The sequence below is a fragment of the Diospyros lotus genome, chromosome 5 (genome assembly GCF_014633365.1).
Source record: "Diospyros lotus cultivar Yz01 chromosome 5, ASM1463336v1, whole genome shotgun sequence".
Lineage (NCBI taxonomy): Eukaryota > Viridiplantae > Streptophyta > Magnoliopsida > Ericales > Ebenaceae > Diospyros > Diospyros lotus.
The window spans coordinates 32854978-32881731 of NC_068342.1; the positions used below are offsets into that span (position 1 = coordinate 32854978).

At 37.3% G+C, this 26754-nt stretch overlaps 2 protein-coding genes across 12 annotated transcripts in view; one reads left to right on the forward strand and one right to left on the reverse strand.

Moving 5' to 3' along the window:
- The first annotated feature begins 7168 nt into the window (after positions 1-7168).
- Positions 7169-26754, forward strand: part of LOC127801404 (uncharacterized) — a 41066-nt gene continuing 21480 nt past the window's right edge. Inside the window, exons 1-7 of one of the 10 annotated variants that reach the window (XM_052336509.1) lie at positions 7213-7420; positions 7616-7786; positions 18323-18574; positions 18932-19075; positions 19324-20073; positions 20988-21327; positions 21494-21928. In XM_052336509.1, coding sequence (XP_052192469.1) covers positions 7373-7420; positions 7616-7786; positions 18323-18574; positions 18932-19075; positions 19324-20073; positions 20988-21327; positions 21494-21603 — 1815 coding nt within the window. In that variant the 5' untranslated portion in view covers positions 7213-7372 and the 3' untranslated portion in view covers positions 21604-21928. Of the gene's footprint in view, positions 7525-7615; positions 7787-18322; positions 18575-18931; positions 19076-19323; positions 20074-20987; positions 21929-26754 lie in introns of those variants that run through there. The other 9 variants (XM_052336515.1, XM_052336514.1, XM_052336516.1 and 6 more) reach the window with 9 other exon arrangements.
- The window catches only part of LOC127801406 (uncharacterized), a 32360-nt gene continuing 28609 nt past the window's right edge, over positions 23004-26754 (reverse strand). For both annotated transcript variants that reach the window (XM_052336521.1, XM_052336523.1), the window contains exons 4-14: positions 26465-26587; positions 26179-26384; positions 25937-26012; positions 25304-25390; positions 25108-25188; positions 24960-24992; positions 24668-24721; positions 24517-24558; positions 24329-24407; positions 24159-24229; positions 23004-23545 (exon numbers count right to left, since the gene is read on the reverse strand). In XM_052336521.1, coding sequence (XP_052192481.1) covers positions 23456-23545; positions 24159-24229; positions 24329-24407; positions 24517-24558; positions 24668-24721; positions 24960-24992; positions 25108-25188; positions 25304-25390; positions 25937-26012; positions 26179-26384; positions 26465-26587 — 942 coding nt within the window. In that variant the 3' untranslated portion in view covers positions 23004-23455. The remainder of the gene's footprint in view (positions 23546-24158; positions 24230-24328; positions 24408-24516; positions 24559-24667; positions 24722-24959; positions 24993-25107; positions 25189-25303; positions 25391-25936; positions 26013-26178; positions 26385-26464; positions 26588-26754) is intronic.

Consider the following 26754-nt stretch of genomic DNA (forward strand, 5'->3'; position numbering starts at 1 on the left):
GGAACGAATTGAATTGAGCTTACATTTTACACTCGTTTCTATTTACATTCACTGTGCTTCAATTTTCTCTCTTCAAGGCTGTGATCTTAATTTGTTTACATTCATTTAAGCCTTGTATCATTTTTGAGAGACATTGTAACTAAGAGATTCATCTCTTAGATTCTCTCCAACTATATATTTCTTGTTTTCCTAACTTGTATAGCTAGAGGGCCCATTTGAGTGGGAGGTTTTGTAATTCCTAGTCTCGGACTAGATGACCTACTTGGTTTAAGTAGGGGGTTTTAGTGGATGGTTTGAAAAATCCTTAGTGAGGAGCTAAGGTAGTGGATTAGGCTTGGGTTAAGCCGAACCACTATAAATCTTGGTGTTCTTGTGTGCTTGTGTTCTTTAAATCATCTTTATCTTTCCAAGCATTCCTTAATTCCTCACTTGATTCACATTTGTCATTTTATATGCTTCACGTTTTAAATCATTAAAACTTCAACCTGTATTAAAAAGTTTTTCAAGTTTCTATTAAGTTTTTAAAATAACCAATTCACCCCCCCTCTTGGTGTGTGCCATAGCATCTCCCGTTCTAACAAAGTGAACCTTATTTCTCAATCGACTAATGTATTTTATTAATCGAGTAAATATATGTTTTGGTCAAATGAAGATAGGTTAGTTTCTAGCTAAGTCTCTAGACCTAAATGCAATTGAGTAATATATATGTTGGTACTCGAGTGAAGTCTTATATTAGTTGAGAAATTAGCTTTGTAATCGAGTGCATTATGAAAAGTTTATATGACTTCTATGTTAGTTGAGTAATGTCTTGGTCATACTCGAGTAATCCTTTTATATAATTGATTATATTATATAGCCAATCGAATAGGCTTCTATATTAGTCAATTAAGCCTAATACTTAGTCGAGTATTCTGTATCAGTTTTTAAAAAATATAGCTGTTGAATGCTTGCCAATTTTAACTTTTCAGTTCGTTAAGGGTGCGTTTGATTATAAGGGTGGAATTTAGGTAGAAAGAAAATGAATTCTAGGGAATTAAATTGCAGGAAAAATAAATTCCTGGAAATTGTAAGTTTAAACTGTTTGATTGGTATAATTTTTTATCTGAAAAAAGATGTTATTTTTCATTTTTTGGTGTTTAATTGATAATATTTTCTATAGAATCTGGTCATTTTTCTGGCATTTCATGTTTGATAGACATTATTTTTTATGAAAAGTAACACATTTTTCATGAAATTTAATACTAAAAATATATTAAAAATCATTAAATCCTATAAAAAAATATTCACCGTGGATTGTCAAGAGAATTGTGCATCTAGCATTATCCTTATTGCAAAAGATGAAATTGAAAAAGAAGTAAGGCAGAAATGGCAGCTGGACTTGAGCAATTTATTCATTCTAATTTTTTATTGGATTTCATGCACATGGGTGGTCTTCTTCCTCCTAATTTTCTTCAATACATTGGATGCACAACAGATGGTGGATAGCTCTCTCCTCATCTTCTTTCTCTCCCTTATGGTAATTTTTAGTGCCCTATAAGCGCCGTTCATCCTTCTTCCCGATTTTGCACGCCCTCTATTTCATCTTTCTCTTTTCTTCTTCTTTCATTGTCCATTAAATCCACCACAAATATATATGTGATATATATATATATGTAAAGCAAGATGAACGTCGTGCAAAATTGGAAAGAAGGATGAACGGCACTTACAGGGCACTGAAAATTGGGTGGAAAATATGTATAAGTGGGAAAATGGATTACCTGGAAAAAAATAGCTATCAAACACTGCACAACTAGAAAATTGGGTGGAAAATATGTATTTTCTTTGGAAAAAAATGGCTATCAAACTAGCCTAAATGTATTTCAAACAATATGGACAAAGTTTTGTAAATTTATACATGTTGTTTAATGCTCATAAAGATAAAAAAAAATGGCAATTGTGACACAATTGTAATTTGCCATGTAAGCTTGAAGAAGGCTAGAAGAATTGAATACAAACTCAAAGAGCTTCCTTCAAAAGCTTCTAGCAAATGTTTTCAAAATTCTCCTACTTCTCACGAGCTTATCTTTCAAAATCTTTTAGTGAGATTATTTTTTTAAGAGAGTAATCTTCATTTAAATCTTATAACTCTTTCAAAAAAAAAAAAAAAAAAGCTTAAGTGCTTACTGTTTCATTTCATATTTTTCTCTTGATAAATCTTTTCACAATATTTGTGAAACTTATAAAAGGTTACACTTGATCATTTGAAAGGCTGCATATTAATTTTGGCTGAGCCAAATATAACAAGCCAACTGTAATAGATTACACCTTATCCTAGAAAGGCAATGGTTTGTGGTTGTGATTGTGGTTGAGCCCTGTGAAAAAAAAAAAAAAATCAACTGTAAAAGTTGTATAACTGAGTCTGTTAAAAGATATAAAGTATACTAAAGTACACATGGTGTGTATTTGCCAAATCCTTGATTGTGAACCAAGTTAGTGGACTAAACATTGAAGCTAAACCACTTTATATCCAATGTATTATATTTTTGAATAATGCTATTGATACACCTTTGTGTATACCTTGGGCTACACAAAGGTGTACCAATGACAAAAATGTTCCTCATGAGGCGCATAGAGGCGCGTGAGGTGTATGGAGGCGAGAGATATTTTGGTCAAAATACCTCTTTGTGTAGCCCAAAATGTACAAAAATAATGTACATCTAGCATGATTCTATATTTTTATACTATTTATTGCATTCTTATTTTAATTTTATTTATTTAAATTTAAATTTTAAAAGGGTAAAAAAAATTTAATTCACCTCCTCTTAAATTAACATTTGTATCAAGTTAGAAGTGATGGATTTGAAACTTGTTGATATAATTATTTTTTATTTTTAAAATTATTGAAGGGTATTTTTGAAATTATAAAAATTTGACAGAACTTCAAAAATGGTAAGACTAAATAGGTGTTTGCTACCATAATAATAGAATAGATGTACACATATATGTAGTGGTGCAAATATTTTAATAAATATACATAAATAAGTATATTTGTTATAGATAAAATTAGAATAAAATATTTTATAATTAATGTGTAATTAAATACGTTAGTCCAAATGACACCTATTATGGATTCTTTTAAAATCCTCCCATAGACCAAATTCAATTCTTTTATAAAATGGTCAAACATTAAATATTAAATTTTAAATCTCAATTCTTCAATAGCGAGTCAAATGACTTGGCACTAAGTGAAATGCACCAACCCTTTTATAAGATTTAAGTAACTCAATTGGTTGGGATATGATAAGTTAGAATTTGTATCATTAGGTCATACGTTCAACTCCTTATTCTGTACAGCGAGTTAAAGTCTTTACTTGCGATTTATATCCTTTATTAAAATCAAGCGCACAAGCGGTGAGGGACCGCGCAAAGACACTAATCCCAAGTGTCTACATATAGATTGTATATCTTCTAGCTATTATATTTTATTCCATTATATAAGTAAATATCTATTTTTTTATATAAGTAAATGTGATAATTTAGTGTTATGAACTCTTATTAATAAAATTATTGTTGTTGAAATATAATAATAAATTTATTTAACTAAAAATATTATTGTCAAGCAGTTTGAATTTACAAAGATAAACAGTTTGAGGGCATGGAGAGGTCATAGCGCAAACACTCTGATATTTAAATCAGACACTAAGATAATAAAAATTGTATTGAAACCAGTATTAGAGACATATTTTTTTTTAGAATAAATGTTTGCCTATTTATAGAAGGATATTAAATAATCTTAAGTAATTTGGGATTAGAATTCTTACATATAACGTCTATCTTAGCATTCTGAAACTTATTAGGATTAAGATTCTTACAGATAACGTTTGTATTGACTTGTTCTAACCCCAATAAGATTATATAACGTCTATCTTAAATAATCATATTTTTGTTGGGATAAGAATTCTTTCGAATAACGCCTATTTCTTATAAATGACATTTATCTTCACGTAAAAATTTTCAGATGTCGGTGTAATATCCTAGTATTTTGAAAATAATAATAATTAATTTTATATTTAAAATATTTTTGACATCAATTAGAGATCATAATTGAGAAAACTAATGAGCTTAGAGTTAGTGGACTAAGTTGAAAAAAAAATAAAGGCTAAGTAAATGGACTTAGAGTTAATGGGCTAGGCTAAGTAAATGGGCTTGAGTTAGTGGGCTAAGTTGAAAAAATAAAAGACTAAGTAAATGGACTAATTAGTAGGCTAAGAAAGTAGATTTAAAATTAATGAATTAAATAAAAAGAATAATCTATTTAGAAGAAAATTTAGTGAAAAATAATTAAGATGACAAAATAATTAAAGATAGTAGATAAAATAATTGAGAAATGTTGGAGACAAAGTAGGGTGTGGACAAATAATTAAAGATTATGAGTGAGATTTAATGAAAAATAATTAAGAAAGATGACAAAATAATTAAAGATGATGGGTGAAATAATTGAGAAATGTTGGAGACAAATTAAGGTGTGGACAAATAATTAAAGATAATGAGTGAAATAATTGAGAAATGTTGGAGATAAAGTAGGGTGTGGACAAATAATTAAAGGTTATGAGTAAGATTTAGTGGAAAATAATTAAGAAAGATAACAAAATAATTAAAGATGATGAGTGAAATAATTGAGAAATGTGGGAGATAAAGTAAGGTGTGGACAAATAATCAAAGATAATGGATGAAATAATTGAGAAATGTGAGAGACAACATAAGGTGTGAATAAATAATTAAATATTTTTAGTGAGATTTAGTGAAAAATAATTAAGAAATGTGACAAAATAATTAAAGATAGTGGGTCACTACAATTATTCTAAACTTAACTCAACCTTCTATAAATAAAGGAAACTTAAAATGTTTGAGGACTTAGATTAGAAGGAGAAATGTTGTAAGAAAGAAAGATTTGAGAGTGAGAGAGAGATTGAAAAAAAAATAGAGAGAGAAAAATACCAAGAAATTTCTAGAAAAATTCTATAGGCTGGGTTTAGTAGTTTGTGTGAAAATTTGTGACAAAAGGCGTTGTTGGATACGCAAATCGAGGTTTCATCGCAATATTGAAGAATACCGAATCACTTTGCAGGAAGGTGAGTTATCTTCAAAAATTTTAGAAATATGAGGATGATATTTTAGAATTTTTGATGATGAAATTGGAAGAAAAATGCATGATTATTATTTATTACGGATTGTTTTAGGCAATAGATGCTTGAAAATTAAAGAGAAAATGAGAAATAAATAGAACATGGATTTTGAAAATTATGAGGAAATTTATGGGGCTTAGGAATATTGCTTTAGGAATTATTGAGAAGAGAAATTGAGAAAATTTTATGAGGAAGTATTTATTTCATAATCTTGAGGAAATAATAGGAGGAAATGAGAGAAATTAGAAAAATTAGAGGAAATTAGAAATATGATTTTCTTAAATAATTATGATGCTCAGGGTACTCCAAGGTTCATAATTGAGTATGATTGGAAGTCCGACGCGAATTTTGAGGCAAAGTTATGTTATGGGCAAAATTATTTTTTTGCAAGGTAAGTGGTATTTTCCAACTGGATTAAGTGTTATGATCTTATCATGTTGTCATGATTTGTTATGAGTATGTCATATAGATTCCATTTACATGTTTTGATTTATGAAATATGCATATGGGCATGATGAGATTCACAGTCATACGTTGCATGGGTTTGGGATTAGGTATTGGCTCCGTTACTTTGCCAAGGGTGCACCCATACACCTCGGTCTGGCAGGGAGATTGGAAAAATGACGGGTAATCTTAAGGTGCAGTCGATCCAAACATGAGAGTTATGATGTTATGTGCATTGCATACATACATGAGCATTAAATGTTTTGTATCATTACTTAGATGATTCATCATCTAACCTGGAATTTGCCCCTGGAATATTCAAACGTTCCAGATGAAGATAGTAGTAGAAACAATGATAAATGAGGCATGTAATGGCACTTGGCAACATGCATGATGAGTTGTATAATCAGTTAAACGTATGTTATGTTGCTCATGTATTTAAATTCTGCTACTTCGAATTCTGAACATTTTGAGAAATGATGATGTAGAACCCTATTTAGGGTTAATATTAGTTGAGAATTTATGTTATGTATTAAGTCATATTGAGAAATTTATGTTCTTGTGATGTAAGAACTGATTTATGATTAATGTTATGATGTTAGGTTCGATTCTAACTTCCGTATTTAATGTTTATGATGATTCTCCTTGTGAATAAATGAATGAAAATTTTAGGATGGATAAGAGCAATGATATGGCTTAGTCTTAGTTTTAGTAGTATAAAAAAAAAATTTTATCCCAGAATTGTTCTGAGTTATAACGCATTCGAAAAACGGTGCGTTACAGTCGGAGTTATATAGTTTGGATATTGTGTGAGTTCTCCTCACATACAGAGAATTTTACACCTTTTAACCCAAAAAATTATTTTAAATTTTTTTGGTCTTTTAATAAACTTTTACTTATAACACAACAAAACTAAAATTTTAAAATATCTTGTATATATTTTATTTTAAAATATAAAAAACCTATATTAATAAAATTTAAACTCATAAGTTTTAAATTATAACTAATTTAATTTTAATACAACACAATACATTACCTTTATTTTAACATTGTCTAAAAAAATAAAAATTAAATCATAACTATAAGTTTGGTCTGGGCCTACTTTGTGCTTTGAGATTATCGTTGTTGTGTGGTCTCCCGTTACTCGTGCTCTTAATTTTAATAGAAGAGGTAAATGGCAAGTAAATATTTTATATTACTACATAAGATAAGAAATCGAACCTATGACCTATTAATAAGAATTTTAACTTATCATAATCTAATCACTTGACCTGTACCTTGAGGCTCGTCTCTAGATGCGGTATTAGCATTAGTATTAGCGTTAGCATGGGTGCTCTCAATTGGCCTTTATCAACGCCTTTGTGTAGATCCTAATAACATACTATATATATATATATATATATAAAATAAAAAGGTGGTTTCAGCAGTGAATGGTGAATGCTGGGGGTGGGGTGGGCTTCATCCCATCCTACAAAAACTCAACCTGTTTCGTGGAAGCTGCAAACTACGGGCCAAAGTTACAGTTGCGTAGGGAGGGAGGTTTTCCTATGGTGCGGAATGGTGGGATCAACCAAACCATGTGATCGCCGCTTGATTACGCCACGTACCCCTCCTTCTCGCCACGTGTCCCGCTGTGGAAACCTCACTGCACCAGCCGTCCGATCCATATTCATAATCATAAACAAACCACCAGCCGAAACCCATCAAATTAATCCGTTTCACTTTCGACGTCCCAGTCTCCGAGCCGAGCGAACCAGTCGCGCATGGTTGCCCAAACCCGAAAGCACAGTCTCTCTCTCTCTCCAAAAAGCGTAAGCGTTGTTCTTGATGGATATGTACATACATACATACATATTATATATATACACAGAAAGAGAGAGAGAGAGAGAGAGAGAGAAAGTGAAAGTGTAAAAGGGTAGCCTTCTCTGTCGTTCAACAATCCTTTTACGCCGCCTTTGGTTTCTCTCTCTATTGATTCCTTTATCTGTGGTCGTTCGTCCGTGTAGACAAATCGCGACTGCATTAACCGGTCCGTATCTATATCAGAGGCGTTCTCGATTTCGAAGATGAGAAAGAGGCCTGGAACGAGCCTCCACAGCGCGATTGTCAATGTATGGCGGCGAGAGGTCGGCGAGCTCTCTTCCAGAAGCTTCATTCACCGCCTCCGTGCCTCCGAGGTCTTTTCTTGTTCTCTGTTTCCCCCTTTTAGTTACGACTGCTGGCCATTGATGGAATTATGTGTTTATTTGATTGCCTCAGTGTTCTGTATGCTAATTGACTATATACGGTCCTATTACTAGTTTGAGGTTTTGGTACCGATCAGCTTATATGAGATTGTGGTGTGAAATTTACGCTGATCAAAGATCAAGTGCTTGTATGTGGATTCATCGGGAACTTTAATTAATTGTGTTTAGTTCGAAGGGCATTATTTGGAATCTGTTTGAGCTTATATATGTATGTATGTCATCTTATGTGTTTACAATTAGAACCATGTTAATGGCTTCTCTCGATGTTATTTTTTCATTTTTTTTTTTTTTTTTTTTTGGGGGGGGGGGGGGGGGGGGGGGGTTGTTTGCGGCTAGATAATGATTGATAACAGGAGGCTGAGCATAACTTATTACTAGATTCCTTGATGTTTCGCATTATTATGAGGTGGACAGTATGTTTAGATTTTTGACAGCCATTCTGACATAATATAGCAAATCTATCTATGTACTGGAGACTAAATATTACGTGTGCTCTCCTCTATTTCATTTGTGTAAGAAGTCGTCCTGTACCTATGTCATTTTAAGCTCCTTTATACAACTGTTGATTCTTCTCCTGAGGGCTGAGGTAATGCCAAATCCCACACATGATTGTAGTGGCATTTTGGACTGATGATGTAATGAGAGTACAAGTGATGTAGGGAAAATATGCTGAATCTTGGGTTTAAGCTGACACGCATTACCAGTTCAAAAACAGTCTACCTTTTTCTCTGATTTGTGAGCTCACTTAAAAAGAAATAGGACAATTGTTTCTCACTTGAATCTTTTTTTGCAACTCTTAAAATTTGCCACAAGTATACTGACAATACCTAATTATAGTTATAACTTCTTTTATTTTTGTAATTCTCTGGTTCAGTCCCCCCTGCTGAAATAAATAAGGTTGCTGTCACTAGAAGGACCATTACCATAGCTCCTTTAAATTTTTATTTACTTTTACTGTTGTAATTCCTAATGCAGAAGTTAGTTTTGTAATTCTTAATGTAGAAGTAGTTACTGCCATGCGCAAGGAGGTTAGGAGAATATCAAGTTTGTTAGGGTGTAGGGCCCACCCTGGCAGGAGAATCTCTCCTTCCAAATGCCTTGTGTATATTCTCCCATCCTTGGGATGGATTGCAATTAATGAGAATATCAGAATTCTGCATCGTTTTCCGCTCTTCTCTCTGTTCTTCATCCTTCTTCCTCTCTTCTCTCTTTGTTTTTTGCTCTCTGTTTGGGTGTTTGATCCTTCTAATTCTCATCGGATTGGAAGGAAGAGAATTGTCGGGCTTGGGGTTGTGACAATCTTGGTATCAAAGGAATGATTCTCGGCTGGTACTCTGTGGAGAGTTGCAATGGCGGAAGGAACCCGTATGAAGAATCTAGAGTCGTAGCTGCAGCAAGTCAGCTCAACGATGAACGACTTCCAGAACCGAGTAGATTGTGGCCATGAGGTGATTGTGGCCATTGATTGTAAATTGGAACCATGAGGTGATTGTGGCCATTGATTGTAAATTGGAGAGTTCCATGGAGGGACTGGAGTGGAGATTGGAAGGGTCGATCATGCGAGTGCGGGAAGAGCTGGAAGCTCAAATGCAACAATTCATGATGATGTTCACCCGCTAGAACTCGGTGAGGGCCTCTCCCGACTTCCCTCTTAGAGAAAGGAATGAGCCAATCTTGCAAGGGAATAGAATGAACCCGGGAAATGGGACCTTTGAGATTGAGGTAGACCCAGAGAAGGAGTTGGAAAGGATAATGGGTAGGGATAGAGAAGAACTGCACAACCCTCATCATTCAGGGATTCCTATGCCCTAGATGGAGATTTCGGTAATTGAGGGGGCTAATCCTCGATGGTGGTTGAGGAAATGTGAGAGGCTGTTTGAGTGGTATAACATACTGAGGGTGTAGAGGGTGAGATTGGTCACTGCATATTTCAACGAGGTAGTGGATGCCTGGTTTCAAGGGTGTTTAAGGGTGAGAGGAGAGCATACTTGGGAAGAGTTATCTGAAAAACTCTGTGAGCACTTTGGGGATAGGAGTATGATGGACACCATTGAGGAATTTAATAAACTAAGGCAAACGGGGAGTGTAGGAGCCTATCTACGAAGGTTTGAGGAACTCAGGTCTTACATGATCGACCATAATCCTCACCTCTCAAAAGCTTACTTTGTGTCAAGCTTTATGAGTAGCTTAAGTGAAGAGCTACGGCCAATGGTCAAAATGATGAAGCCCTGGATGGTAGAACAGGCATCTGAGAGTGCCCGCCTACTGGAGATGCTAGTGAAGGCCCTAATAAAGAAACAAAGGTAGCAACCAAGGGGGGTGGTTGTAGGAACATCTAACATGGGAGGAAAGGGCTATAATAGAGATCTAGTGAAGGGGGGCAGTGGAGTGAAAAATGTGATAGGATCAAGTTTAGTTCCCTTTGGAGAGCAACTTAGGGAGTAAAGGAGGTTAGCTGGCCTTTGCTTTTGATGTGGGGATAAGTACCATCCTTGGCATCAATGCAAGAGGCAAATCCTGTTGCTGGAAGGGGATGAACAGGATGAACAAGAGGAGGCAAAAGAAGAGGACTATGAGGATATTGGGAAAGAGGACAATGGAGAGATCTAAATTCACGCTGTGAAGGGAGTAGCTAACAACAAAATCATTATGGTGGAGGGGCAAATTAAGGGTTGTAACCTCTTGATTCTACTAGATCGTGGGAGTACCCACAACTTTCTTGATAAAAGCACGACCAAAAAGCTGAAGTGTCAACTCACAAGGGCTCCACCCTTGAGTGTGACAGTAGCCAACGGTTGCTCATGTGATAAATAGGTCTCTATCAGCGGTCATTGACTTTAAAACCCCCTATGAAAGGTGGACAAGTCATAAACCAAGTCTAAATCACCTTAAGTGTTTGGGTGCTTAGCTTATGCTCATGTGAAGCAAGGCAAGCTTGAACCTAGAGCCAAAAAATGCTTGTTCATTGGTTATCCCACTGGTGTAAAAGGCTATAAGCTATGGAACCTTGAACCTGAAGGGCCTAGAACAATAGTCATAAGAGATGTGACATTTGATGAATGTACTACCATAAAATTAGGAAATAAGCAGCATGATTTAGAGGAAAAGGGAGAGACCATCGATGTGGAAATTTCTGGAATAGGGGCTAATAATTCCATAGAAACATCTGGAAATGATCAGGACCTGAATGAACAGGTCCAGGAAGGAGATCAAGACTAGGGCTTAACTCAATTTGAGGAGAGTGAAGGAGGAAGTGATGCAGACTCTAGCCTAAGGGACCAGCTAGACCCTTCTAGATATAGTGTAGCAAGGGGTAGCTAGCCTAGGACCCGAAGGCCTCCACAACGATTTGGCTACTCAGATTTAATAGCATATGCTCTTATTAGTGCATTAGAAAGTGTAGGAGGGTGAACCCCTCACCTATGAAAAGGCTGTGGCCTTTAGAGACTTTGGAAAATGGATGGAAGCCATGAAGTTAGAAATTGCACCCCTTAGGAAGAATCAGACTTGGGATCTGGTTGATAGGCCTAAAGGACTGTGAATAGTGGGTTGTAAATGGCTGTATAAAATCAAGGAAGGTGTTGGAAACAACCCTAAACCTAGGTACAAGGCTAGGTTAGTTGCAAAGGGTTTTACCCAAGTACTGGGAATAGATTTCAATGATGTTTTCTCACCTGCTGTGAGACATACCTCAATAAGAGTGTTGTTGGCCATCACTGCTCATTTAAACCTAAAATTGGAGAAAATGGATGTAACAACAATTTTCCTTCATGGAGACTTAGATGAGAAAATTTTAATGGATCAACCTAAAGGCTTTGAGTTTAGAGGAGAGGTGGAGAAGGTGTGTTTGCTTAAGAAATCCCTTTATGGACTTAAGCAGTCTCCAAGACAATGGTATAGGAAATTTGATACTGTTATGTTAAAGCAAGGGTACCTTAGAAGTTCCTATGATTGTTGCGTTTACTTTAAATATGTCTCACCTAACATCGCAATTTACTTGCTTCTCTATGTAGATGACATGCTCGTAGCAAGTCAATCCAAGCAAGAGATTCAACAACTAAAGATGAGACTAAAATTTAAATTTGAGATAAAGGAACTAGGTGAAGCAAAGAAAATTCTAGGAATAGAAATCTCTAGAAGTAAACAACAAAGGAAAATTTACCTATCTCAAAAATCCTATCTAGAAAAGCTGATATCGAGGTTTAGAATGGCAAATGCTAAGGTTGTAAATGTGTCATTTGCCTCTCATTTTAAGTTGTCCTCCGATCAATCCCCAAAGGATGAGGAAAGTAGGAAGGAAATGGAAAATATTCCATACTCGAGTGTAGCGGGAAGTTTAATGTATAGTATGGTATGCACTCGACCCGACTTAGCTCATGCAATGAGTGTAGTAAGTCGGTTTATGGCAATTCTAGGAAAATCCTACTGGAATGCAGTGAAGTGGGTATTTAGATATCTAAAGGGATCTATCACAAATGGACTTTAAAATTCTTCTCTTTAATCTTATTTACCTCGCCAAAGGTTGATTTGATTTATGCACTAGCTTCCTTTATAGATTAGGAAGTTGCTAAAAAAACATTTTAAGAAAGATTCTAAACCTAGATTAGGAAACCTATACAGCCTTAGGATACAACAACTTATAGAAATAAACATCAATCAATTTAAATCTAAAAGATGCATTCCTTATAAATAAATACACCAATCATATCTTGTTCCATATGTTGTTTCGTGAATAGGAACGAGATTAGGAATCTTTGTTGCTGACACTCCCCCTCAAGATTGGGAGTGTATATCCTACATCCCAATCTTACCTGCCATCCTTTTAAACATAGCTGCTGGAAGCCCCTTGGTTAGCATGTTTGCTAGCTGATCCCCCTAGGAGATATAAGGAGTACAAATCATCCCAGTGTCTAACTTCTCTTTTATAAAATGCCTATCTATTTCAACATGTTTTGTTCTATCATGTTGAATTGGATTATGTGCGATATTAATTGCTGACTTGTTATCGCAGTAAAGTCTCATAGTTTTTGTCCACTCGATCTTGAGATCCTCCAATAATACCTTTAACCACAATAACTCACACATACCTAGGGCCATGGATCGAAACTCAGCCTCTGCACTTGATTGGGCAACCACATTTTGTTTCTTGCTTCTCCATGTTACCAAGTTACCCCCCAATAAGGTACAATAGCCAGATGTTGATCTTCTATCCACAACTAATCCTACATAGTTAGCATCTGTGTAGGCTTCTAGTAGCATGGCCTCACCTTTCTTAAACAAAATGCCTTTCCCAGGTGTTCTCTTCAAATAGTGTAGAATCCTATACATAGCCTTGAGAAGAGGTTCCCTCAGGTTATGCATGAATTGGCTGACAACTCCTATCACATAGGCTATGTTTAGCCAAGTACGAGCCAAGTATATCAACTTCCCAACCAGCCTTTGGTAAGCCTCTTGTCAATCATATCATCCTCCATTGCCTCTCCTAGCTTGTGGTTCGGATCAATAGGGGTTTTTGCTGCTTTACAACCTAGTAGCCTTGTTTCACTTAGGAGATCCACTACATACTTCTGCTGGGAGATAAAAATAACTTCTTTTGAATGAGCCACTTATATTCTCAAAAAGTATTTCAACCTTCCAAAATCTTGAATCTCAATTTTTTTCATCAAACATTTTCTTAGTTTATCCATTCCTTCTTTATTGTTTTCGGTGACCACTATGTCATCCATGTAAACAATCAATACTATCACTCCCCCTATAGCCAAGTGATGGATGAAAAGGGTGTGATTTCCTTGGCTTTTTCGGTACCTCATATTAAGTAGCACACCTGTAAACCTACCAAACTAAGCCCTAGGTGACTGTTTTAAGCCATATAGGGCTTTCTTTAGTTTACACACTATAGGTTCCTTCCTAGTTGCATAATATCCTGGTGGCACATCCATGTGTACTTCCTCCTTGAGATTCCCATGCAAAAACACATTCTTTACATCAAATTGAAAGGAGTAGCATGGCAACAAGGGAGGGTGCAGGTAGCAGTCCTGAGGAAGTCTAATCTAACTCAAATGAGGGTAGAATTTGTTAAGTCATTTGTATTAGATTAGCTAGAGTCTCGGGAGGGTAGTTATGTCAGGTATGTATTCAGTAGTTCATCTTTTTGTTAGTTGGTTAGTTATAACGACCAAGGTTGTTTGGTCGGTTATGTCTTGTTTGGTCTGCCCTTATGTTTTATAAATAAGGGGTCGGGGGTCATTAATTCTCATTCGGTTTTGATTCTATCTTGGGAAAACTGTGCGAGTATGTGTTGTGTGAAAAAAAAGCTGGTGAGTGCTTTGTAATCTCGGGTTTAACTCTGTATTGCCTAGGAATAGGGCTATGAGAGAGTGTTCTACAGTGCATGTAATCGTCCTTGTGATTCAAGATAGTGGAGAAGAGGCCTAAGGCAGCTTGGATGTAGGTTTCCATAAGGGAACTGAATCAGGATAAATTCTGTGCCTTCTTCTGTGTGTATTCTTCTATTTTATTGTTTCCATATTTTGTTTTTTCTTTCTTTTGTGTGTGGATGTTTGATTAAGTGAGGCGGAAGACTGGGACAACAACAACAACAACCCTTTATTCTGGAAATAAATGCAAGTGGAATAGGAGTAGGGGCAATTTTGGTACAGGAAGGAAGGCCTCTAGCATTCTTAAGTTAGATATTGGGTCCTAAACACTTAGGCCTCAACATATATGAAAAGGAATTTCTAGTTGTATTGATGGTTGTTGACAGGTGGAGGCACTACTTGGAATGGGATAAATTTATAATCAAAACGGACCATGAAAGTTTGAAGTTTTTGTTACAACAAAAACTTCAAACGTAGTTGCAAAGGAAGGGGATGGCCAAACTAATGAGATTGGATTACATAATACAATATAGAAAAGGAAGGAAAATGTAGCAGCTGATGCACTTTCAAGGTGCCATGAAGAAGGAAGTTCTGCAGCTATGACAGTGGTGGTGACCTAGTGGTACCGAGAGGTTATTGATAGCTATGAGGGGGATGAGAAGCTTAGAAATTTACTGGAGAGATTGACTATTGGGGCCAATGAGGTTGATGGCTATACTTTGAGTGGAGGAATGTTGAGGTACCAAGGAAGAATAGTGATTGGAGATAATGCAAACCTCAAAAAAAAGATCTTACAGGCCTTGCATGAGTCTCCATTGGGGGCACATTCAGGGGAACAAAATACTTACATACGAGTTAAATGGATATTCCATTGGTTGAGGATGAAATCAAAGGTTAAGAGGTTTGTGTAGGCATGTGACATCTGTAAGAGATGTAAATCAGAAACGGTGGCCTACCTTGGGCTACTGTAGCCCTCGCCTATACCAGACCAAGCTTGGTCGAGTGTGTTTGTGGACTTTGTGGAAGGATTGCCCAGGTCAGAGGGTAAGGACAGTATTCTGGTAGTAGTGGATCGATTGACCAAGTTTGCCCATTTCATAGGGTTAAGTCATCCCTACGCAACTCAAGAGGTAGCTAGGGCTTTCTTAGACTAGATGGTTAAGTCGGGACTCCTAAGTCCATAGTTTCAAACAGAGATAGGATTTTCACCATCTTGATGTGGTAGGAGTTGATGAGGTCGTTGGGAACAAAACTAAGCATGTCCACAGCTCATCACCCTCAAACAGATGGGCAAACCGAGAGGGTGAACCAGAGTCTCAAGACTTACTTAAGGTGCATTTGTCTCTTATAGTTTGAGGAGGGGCACAGATAGTTATCCCTGGCCCAATGGTGGTACAATACCACCCACCACTCCTCAATTAAAATGTCCCCATTTGAGGCCTTGTTTGGGTACAAGCCATCCATTCTGCCTGCAGTGGAGGGAGGATCCAATGTGGCTTCAATAGATGATTATTTGCAGTAGAAGAGGAAAGTGACCCAATAGCTGAAGCAAGAGTTAGCTTTAGCTTAAAATCAAATGAAGTAATCTGCTGACATGAGAAGAAGTGAAAGAGAGTTTGAAGTAGGGGATGAGGTGTATTTGAGGCTGAAGTACCCTCACCTAAAGTCTTATCACTCGAGGAAAGGTCACTAAGCTCAATCCAAAGTACTATGGGCCATTTCCCATAGAAGCTAAGGTGGGGAAGGTGGCATATCACCCGTTGGTGATATTCCACTAATTCACCCTATATTTCATGTATCGCTCCTAAAGAGATTAGTTGGGGCACAACCAACGGGTTTTGCATTGCCTACCCTTCCTAAAGAGGTTAGCCAGATAGTGGAACATGAAGCTATTTTGGAGAGAAGGGTTGTGTACGTGCATGGAGCTCCTCTCATTCAAGTCTTGGTTAAATGGCAGGGCAGTTCATCTGATGACAACACTTGGGAGTACCTCCCAAATCTCCTCAAGCAATTCCCAAGAACTGATAGCCTCCGTAGTGTTTCTTGAGGACAAGAAAGTGGTTAAAGAGGGGGGAAATGTCACGAGAAGGACCGTTACCACAGCTCCTTTAAATTTTTATTTACTTTTACTCCTGTAATTCCTAATGCAAAAGTTAGTTTATTTACTTTTACTGCTGTAATTCCTAATGTAGAAGTAGCTACTGCCATGTGTGAGGAGGTTAGGAGAATATCAAGTTTGTTAGGGTGTAGGGCCCACCCTGGCAGGAGAATCTCTCCTCCCAAACACCTTGTGTATATTCTCCCATCCTTGGGATGGATTGCAATTAACGAGAATATCAGAATTCTGCATCGTTTCCCTTTCCCCTCTTATTTCTCTCTATCCTCTCTCTGTTTTCTGCTCTTTGTTCGGGTGTTTGATCCTTTTAATTCTCATCAGATTGGAAGGAAGAGAATTGTCAGGCTTGGGGTCGTGACAGTTGCGTGTTTCTAGTTGTAAGATGGATTTCCATGGCAGCATATGTCTGTATTCCTATTCACCTCTGCTTTCTCCCCAGTATATATAGTATTGGCTAAAGTTGAGATGAATTTGCCCCTGAATTTTGATATCTTGAAGTGATTTTCCCATGATTTAAAGCAGTTCTGAAATGGAAAAAATGGACATGTAGATACATAGATTGATTGAAAACTGCATTTCCTCCCCTTTCTACCCTATCTACAAATACTGTAGTTAATGCATAGATAACTGAGATGGATGGCAGCTTATTTAAATTTCTTTTACCAATTGCCATACATAAAATTAAAGTTGAAATCTGCTAATCTAGTTCTTGGAATTGACATGGATTATTATGAGTTGCAATATTTCTAGATTGTTCCTACCCCTCTAAATATGGCATCCAATGAAACAGATGGCTAAATTATTAACCACCATTTGATTTGAAAGTTTAAGTTATTAGATAAGAGAATTAATTTTATCTTTTATATTATTATTTTTATTCTCAACACGCCCCCTCACATGTGGTCAGGCTTCATTGCATAGATGGCTCAACTACTTGCAACAATTTAAATATTGTGTTGGCGCTGAGTTTTGAACTCAAGACCTTTACTTGCTTTGATATCATGTTAAATTGTTAACCAACAATTAATCTAAAAACTTAAGCTATTAGATAGAGGCTTAATTTTATCTTTATATTATCATTTTTACTCTCAACGTAGATGTTTCTATCATTTTGAAAAGCACATGAATGTGAGTATTATTCATTTTTATGTTATCCAATCCCAATGAGAAGTTACTGGGAAACACTTATGGTGATTTCTTATAAGTCAATAGGCATTACCTATTTGGTGTTTTGTTAATCTTTGTTGACTATCGTTGTGGTGATTGTTGGACATGACCCTTAAGACACTTTTGGACTTGCATTCTAATGACACTTTGAAGTAGTAGCCAAATTCTGAGCTCTTTGTTGCCTGTCAAATAATAGTGGTTGAACCTGAAGTTTAAGTGGGATTTCTTAGAATGGAATAGTAAGTTTTGAAGTTTATTGAATTATTCATTATTTTCTTATCTACTGAACTCAATGCTGCCATGAATGCTTTTGGAGTAGGAGCAAGAACAAGATTACAGATCTATAACAAAGAGATTACTTTTTGGTCAATCATTTCGATGAAAGTAAGGATTGATATTCTTAAAATTAGCAACAAATTAACTCTTCAAACTCAGAACGAAACTAAGTCTAGGCACTTTCTAAACATCGTTGCTTGTTTTCTGCAATATATGATGGGGGAATTGGAAGGGTTCTGTACATTTTGCTCCCTTCCTAATAAGTTTATGATTGAGTGATGTTCTATGATCTTATGTTGGTTGGTTCATGTCAATCTGTGAACTGTTCCCATAATTTTTAGGCCCATTTTATTTTATGTTTTTACCTGTTTTAAAAGCAGTAGTTCTTTTTCTACTGAGTTGCTCTTTATTCTTTGACAGGAGAGTCTGGATGTCTCTCCCTCTCTCTCCCCTCTCTCTCTCTCTCATGCAGCTGTATGAGAATCTTTATGTTCTGCAATGCTCTCGTCTGAATTTTTTTTTTCGCTACAGGATCTTGTGCTCCGACTTGATATCTTTAGAAAGCTGGAAAAACACATGGGTTGTGTTAACACAATTAGCTTCAATGCATATGGTGACATTCTCGTGTCAGGCTCTGATGACCGGAGAGTCATGCTATGGGATTGGGAAACAGGGCATGTGAAGCTATCATTTCATTCTAGTCATCATAACAATGTTTTCCAAGCAAAAATCATGCCTTATACAGATGATAGAAGCATTGTCACCTGTGCTGCTGATGGCCAGGTAAATGTTTTCTTGGAATGCTAATTTAGGAACTGAAGCAACTCCTAACATACTGATAGTTGCCTTAATTCTTGATGATAAAACCCATGTGGAAGATCATCAAGGTGAAAAATTGTGCATAATTTGATTCACTAGTTGGATTGAAATGTTTTAAGTATCCTAATGACCTACCTTGTGGTTCATGTTTGTTCTAATGCATATGTTTAGCAACAATTTGTCAAGCATCCTTATTATTCAAGGAGGCTTCTATTTGCTTAGTTGTATTTCTAGAACTTAGGATAAGGCTTTATTTCATGATTTAAAGAATTATTAGTTGTTTGTTTCCAATGTGTGTTTTTTTTTTTTTTTTAATATTAGGTAAGGCATGCTCAAATTCTGGAACGAGGGCTAGTGGAATCTAAATTGCTAGGGAAGCATGATGGTCGGGCTCATAAGCTGGCCATTGAACCTGGAAGCCCACATATATTCTATACCTGTGGTGAGGATGGATTAGTTCAGCATGTAAGCAATAATTCTTTTATTATATTACTTCCTGTAGTTTTTTTGTTCTCTTAATTAGAAATATATGTACTTCTGCATAAACCTGGATAATGTTTCACAGGTGATGAATAATGTTGATGAACTCATAGGTTGGATCTCATTTTATGAATGCCATCTTTAAAAATTCCTTGCTTGTTTTTCTTAATTTTCTATTCATCAGACTGATTTTCTAAACTTAAATGATTTGACACTGATATCTATTTTCACAGTTTGATCTGAGAACTGGAGCTGCTACACAACTGTTTACTTGCAAGTCCCAACCTGATCGGAATTTGATGCCGATCATTCAACTAAATGCAATTGCAATAGATCCAAGGAATCCAAATCTGTTTGCAGTTGCCGGGTCTGATGAGTATACTAGAGTTTATGATGTTCGCAAATATAAGTGGGATGGGTCAACTGATTTTGGTCAGCCTGTTGACTACTTTTGCCCTCCACATTTGATTGGCAATGAGCAAGTGGGAATTACAGGCTTGGCATTTTCAGATCAGAGTGAGCTTCTTGCCTCTTATAATGATGAATTCATATATCTATTTACAAGAGATATGGGATTGGGACCAGATCCAGCCCCAGCCTCTCCAGTATCCATGGGCAGTGATGCAGGTGAAGTGAGCATAGAACATCAGTCAGCAGCATCTCCTTCAAACATGGATACTGATGCTGGAGTTCGTCCTCAAGTCTACAAGGGGCATAGAAACCGTGAAACAGTGAAGGGTGTGAACTTCTTTGGGCCTAAAAGTGAGTATGTTATGAGTGGGTCTGACTGCGGCAGGATTTTCATCTGGAAGAAGAAGGGCGGGGAGCTTATTCGTGTTATGGAAGCGGATCAGGATGTGGTGAATTGCATTGAGTGTCATCCACATACTACTGTTCTTGCTAGCAGTGGGATTGAGCATGACATAAAAATATGGACTCCAACAGCCCTTGACAGGGCTGTTCTGCCCGCAAAAATTGAGAAGGTATTCTTTCTTCATAATATATGTTGGAGACATAGCAATTCTGGATGTAATGTCTTTTGCTTCTTGGATCTGGCCTCGTGTGTTTCATGGATCCTGGCCTTATGTGTTTCTATATACTGTCTTTGGCTTATGGACCATGTATACATGACATTAGGACTATGACTGAGAATCTATGGATCCATCTGTTTTGGGTGCATGGAGATTCACTCTTGAAATCTATGGATTTTGCCAAGCTAAAATAGAAATCAATGGATTTTATAATGACTAGAGAGGACCTGTCTTATGCCTGGTTCCCTTGAATTTGTCTTGTCCACCTACTGAATGGTTTTGGATCTTGTGTAAAAAATTCAGTTCTCCCTATTTATGTGAATTGTTTCTTATCTAAAGTTTTTGTATTATTAGGAACAACCACGATCACAAGCCTTAATCTCACTAAGTGGGTAATCTTAGTTTTTGTATCAATTGTGTTTTATCCCTCCCAAGTTTAGTCTAGGTGTCTAAACTACTTTTGCCATTACTTCCAAACAACAGTCAGTATTAAGCTTCTTCAGATTCATTGTGTATAGAGAGAGGACTCCTGAAACTGACCCAAGTAGTTGTAAAAAATTTTTAAAAAGTAGTTTAATATCTTTTAAGCATGAACATTCAGGGTAGACATATGTATAAGCACTTATTATTAATTTTTTTCCTCTTATGGTGTGAGCACAATTTCTATTTCAACTCTTGACTTGACTTATTTGAATTTCATGATACTAGACCTAGCAAACGCCCCAGTAGATGATGTCCTCACACTACTAGACCCCCCTAGACTTGGCATTTTGGTTTATAGATACACATAGGGCTTAATATCTTTGTAAAAATCATATGAGGCATGGAGGAAGCTCTAATTTCTCTGCTGTTCCTTTTTTGGTAAGGATCGTGTTCCTCGGCGAATTTTTTTCTTTCCCACTGGGATCAGTGAAGAGGAAGAGGAAGAGGATGGTGATGATGATGACTACTATGACTTTTATGATAGTGATGATGATGATAATGGAGATGATGACACTAGTGGTGATGATGATGATGGTGGTGGTGGTGATGACGATGATGATAGTGGAGGTGGCAGTGGGGACAATGACGATGACGTTGATGACGACGACGATGGCGACGATGACGTTGATGACAATGAGGGTGGTGTTGATGGTTGTGGTGAGGATGATGGGTGTGATGATTCTAATCGTGATGTTTTTGATGATTCCTATGATGATGGCAACGGTAACTATGAAAGTAATAATGATGGTGATGATGATTGCAATGATGGATAACATTGATGATTGCAATTGCGACAGCAATGGGATAAATCACATAGTTTTGTTGATGGTGATGATGGTTTTAGTGTTGGTGCTTATGCTGATGATTTTGCACTTTCTATTTCTAGCAGAAACCCAAGGCAAGGGAGTGGGTGTACCAAGTGGCTTCCCCCCCACAGGACCTGATGTTGCAGTTGTTTCCAGTCCTAAGGCGGAGAACAAATCCAGAGCAAGATGGTGAGAGTTCTACTCGGGGCCGGGAAATACTAGAGTTCATCTTGACATTTGATGCCAATAGGAATATTTCCTCTGATGAAGGCAGCGATACCTCCAGTGTTGAATGAATGCTTTGATTCACTTCAATTGAGTCAACAATTTGTTTTTGCGGCATTGTACATAATATGGCCGAACTATTTCCAGATTTTGTTTTTAGCAAATGCCTTATATTTGTGATATCTTTTTTTCATTCATGACCATCTTGTCCTTCCTTTGTTTTTGGCATACAATACTATTTCCATCCTTTGGTATGTTCATATCCAAATAAGAACTTTTTTCTCTTCTTTTTTCCTTTTTCTTTGACAATTCCTTGCTTTAAACATTATTATTATGGGTAAGCGACTGCCTGATTGCTAGCCAAAATTGCCTTCTCAACTTCTTCAACTCCTTGTCTGGCTTATTTGGAGGCGAGAACACATCTTTTGTCGTGGATCTTGCTACACTGAGGAACTCAATCCATGGCCTTTGACAGATGATCCTTTAAACTGCGCGCCACCCAATAATTGACAGATGATCTTTTGTTTTGGGTTATTTGACATGATCCTTTAAACACTATTGAATAACTGATCTCCAGACTGTGGCCACCCCATAATTGGCACACCTTGACTCTAGCTTTCAATTATGGAGTTCCAACCAGAATGACATGGAGATGTACCTATGGATTCCCTGCTGTGGATTCCCTTGATTAGATCACCGTATCCTTCCTGCAAGCATTCAGCTCCAAGTTCTTCCGCTGTACTGAATTCTACTGGTGGCCTTGCAACCCAGATAAATTCCTCTTAACCCCACCGCCAGTTCCCTCGTATGAGAAAGCGAGATTCTAATCTGTGAACCAAACGATCCTGTGAGGCTCCCATCTATGTAAGACAGCCAGTCACTGTTTTCTGAGTCCGGCGGGATGCAGAAGGGAATTTCAGCTGGAGCAAGGTTCTGAGCTTCTGGATGTTTAAAGGGGTATTAATTGTGGTTAGATGGTGTAACCTATCCTTTGCTCTTTCTTGCTTGCAAAGTTCTAAGAGAGGGATAAGATGGCCATTAGCCATGGAAGGGAACATTACAATGTTTCCTTGGTTGCTATCTCTAGCCATATCTCTGGAGGGGCTGGCAGACTTGTTTTTAGTGTTTCTGCGAACATATTGTACTGAGTACCTTGTGTTGGTTTGTTGCCCATCCACCCAGCTAGTTGAAATGAGACTATCTGAGCAAAGCCTAGTTTGATGCACCTAATGTTAGATCTGGAGGGAGAATCCTAACTTCTGAAGAAGTTCCAAACAGTAGCAAGCACAATTTTAATGATTGAATCAATGGCATGTGAAATATGCTATGAATAAGAAAATGATGGGAAATAGATACAATTGCCAGATCTTAGCAGTATTTTTGAGTTTCGATTCATGAAATAGACACATTCAATAAGCTGCTGATCCAGTTGAATATCACATTCTAACCAAGTAGTTGAATTGTACATTCTCCTCACAGTGAGGATACCTAATGATAACATCTTCTCTATTGCTAAAGATTGAATGGCTATTGCCGACTCAACCCCCCACATGACTGAATGACTATACTTACAGATAAACGTTTCTCTTCTGGCACTAAGGATGAACTTTCCACTGCTAGCTAGATTGAATTGATTCTAATAATAAACTGCTATGAGCTTCAAAAAAGTGAAAAAAATAGTCGGCCCTAAGCTGACTCTCTCTGGCATAGCAAGATATACACAACTCTGCAAAATGATTTCCCTTGGCTCTTGCTGTTTGGTTGGTGGTTTCTTCTAGGATCTGAGCTGAGAATGTTTGGCCATTTATCCAGCGCTACTACTACGCCTCCCTGCATTCGCTGTCGCTGCCTGCGTTGCTTGGAACGGGAGGGGCAGCTCTTATCATCAAACTCACTATGAATGCCATCATCTGCACAAACAGTATCCGATCATTATGGGTTTTTTTCCTTGGCCAATAATAACTCAAACATTATCACCGAATGGTAGATAGCACGGTACAACTGAGAGTCTACAAAACTCAATGAACTTAGCTAGTGATCAATCCTACGTGTCCTAAATAAGCATATGAGCTTCACACGGTGCTGGATTTTGATGTTAAAGTCAGATTTATGAATTCAGCTCTTGTGTCAACCTCATCTTGAAACAACCTAATCTAAGGAAAGCTGTAGAAAATCAACTAAAAGATTGACCCAGGTTGGAATTTCAGCGGTTCCGTAATATGCCCGTTGGAGGACCATTACCCTATCACCGTTAGGTCTGTCAATGATCTAGATCTGGTCCAGATCCGTTATGTCCAAATCTGTTTACTGGTATGTATGTGTGTGTGGATCTAGTCTAGGTCCATTTATAGATAGATGGACTAGATCCCATGGGTTAAGTTCACCCTGGATTTGGGCCGATCTTACAGGCCTCATGAAATGAGCATGAATCATTTGAATAATTAGCCTGTTCATCCATGGACAAGTTCAGATGGCAGCAAAACATCTAGAGTGGTGTGTTCTCTGTAAAGTAAGTGTCAATACCGTTGCAAGGCCAGCACACATTAGACTGAAGCCAGGGAAATGAAATGGTGCTCCCTGGGACAGGAACAATGCTGGAAGGAAAAATGGCATTCATGTTAGTATGTATAGCTTGCTAGTTCCTTGTATGCAAAATCAAAGGCATAGGCATTCTGATTAGTTTCCGAAGTTACCTGTTAGAGGACTAAATATAAAGGGAGACAGAATGTTGGAAAACGAACTTATGGCTGAAATGCATCCATGTGCCATCCCCTAACATGAGTTTTTTAATAATCAGTCATACAAACAAAGAAATACTACTATGCTAAGTGAATAAGAACTGGTAACTAATCCTTCTTTAGAAGGAGAGAAATCTAGCTACCTGTTCATTAGGTCCAACTTGCTTTGATACAATGCTTCTTAACTGTAGGAGTAAACAAAATTTCTTGTCAAAATAGAAACAGTCAATAGTAGTCTGAGAATCTAAATTGATCAGACCATGAGTTGTTTACTTAATGGAAGTGAGAACTCACGCAGGGGTTTGTCAATACGGCAAAGATAGAGAACACGCCGAGGGCATAGGGAACCTGCAGTTCAATAAATGCTCGTAAGAGTGACATATAACATCTGAAATATCTTAGAGCAATACCAGAGCAGATCTGCCATCAACCAAATGGTTAAAACCATTTTTCTAGTAGTACCCAGTTGATATCAAATCCATAGACACTCAATATGGTGCACTTAAAGCACTGAATTCTGAGAATTCTAACACAAATTGAGGTTTGAAAGAAGGTTTCAGTTGTATGTAGACAAAAAGAGCATTACCCAAGATGACCATGCTATGCTGTTTAGTAGCATCTGCATATTAGACCAGACATCATAGTCAGCAGATGCATATGCACGCATTCCCAAATTGAAATACAGAGAGCTTCATGAGAACATTATGTTGATTCAAGGAGTGAAAGGCACATACACTTGAAGCTCCAACAAGGAGCCCTAAGGACAACAACTTCTCCTCTCCTACAATGGGAGCCAACATAGGCATGAAAAGCAGCTGCATGTTCGCAAATATTAACAAACGGGTGGTCGTATAGTAAAGAGAGGACGATACAACAAGAAATGAAGTTATCAACAAGTAATATGTCATTTCAAAGCTATCCGAAAGTTACCTGTGACACAGTCCCGGCAACACCACCAATTAGCATGAGATCAGCAAACTGGTCTTTGTTATAGTGAAACTCGGCCTTGAAGAAGTACTGAATTGAAAAAAAATTTAGAAATTCAACATCAACCGATCATGAATGCTAATGTTGGTAGCTAAATTTTTGGTTTACTATGATGTAGAAAACCACATAAAACACCATTCTTATGCATCTTCTTCTTTTTCTTTTTTCGAACCTCTTCTCATTCATTCATCCAACTGACTCCACTGTTTCAGGTCAGATTGATTCTAGCACCAGACAGATCCATGGAGGATTTACTGTTTATACATATGCACACAAACATTCCATTTGATTTTTTGTTTCTTGTGTAATTACAATTCCTTCAATGGCATGAATCTCATTGTTCTGCTTTCATTTCAAACACTATATGAGTCTCCCCAGCTACTTCTATTGATTATCTTTTCGCTTCAAGAGTTAGTCTTCGTTCTACTCTGCTTAAGAGTTCATTCGAGATCGCCTGTGGCTCTCTCTTGACTCTTGTACTTTGTCTAAACAGTTTGGGAGATAAAAAGACAAACAAGATCTTGTACTAGTCAATCTCATCCAAAACGAAACTATACTCTGAACTAAGAGATGTACCATTGTTGAAGACTGAAGTCCACCCTCAGCAAGGCTGTTGAATAATACAACAATTGCAACTTGTGAAAATGTCACTCTGTGCCAAGAAACCGAACCACGTCAGTACCTTTTAATTAGATAAGAGTATTTAGATCATGAAAATTAAAGCACCACTCCACTTGGCCTCTGATTCCCAAATCTGTTCTGAGTCGAAAGAATGAAAAGTCCAAGCAAATGTAAGAACCAAAAATGATTATACTCACCTACTCTTAAGCAAGCATATGATATCCCCCACAGATGGGAACTTCTTGAAGGCCTGTACACTACTAGATGGTTCACCCTCATTCAAAGAAGAATTCTCCTCAGTTTTCAGGATTGGCTGCGCCAAATCATCACTATTTTCTTGCGGTGAATCCTTGAGGAAAATTCTCATGTAAACTGTTGCAGCCATTGACATGAATGCAGCGACCTGAATTTGAAAGCCCGAAACATCACAACCGCCATTTGATGATGGAGAAGAGGGGGGAACTGAGAAAACCCAAAACATACCTGAAATGTCTGAGCAGTGGAGAGGAAGTGAGCTGTTAGAGTGCCACACACAAACGCGGCTGAGCCCAACCCCGACAGAATCCCAAACGCCGTGGCCCGCCGTGCCTCGGCAATGTTGTCTGCCTGTTAAAATAGAAACCGGAGATGCGTCAGAAAGTCCCATTTGCAGAAGCAGCAGCAGAATGCTGCTTTTCAGCTCAAGAGGATTTAGGCGGGAAGCCTGTCTCAACGGTATTAACGGCCTGACAGACATACTAGAACAGGGCCCAATTTGTCTAACCTTTGGCCTT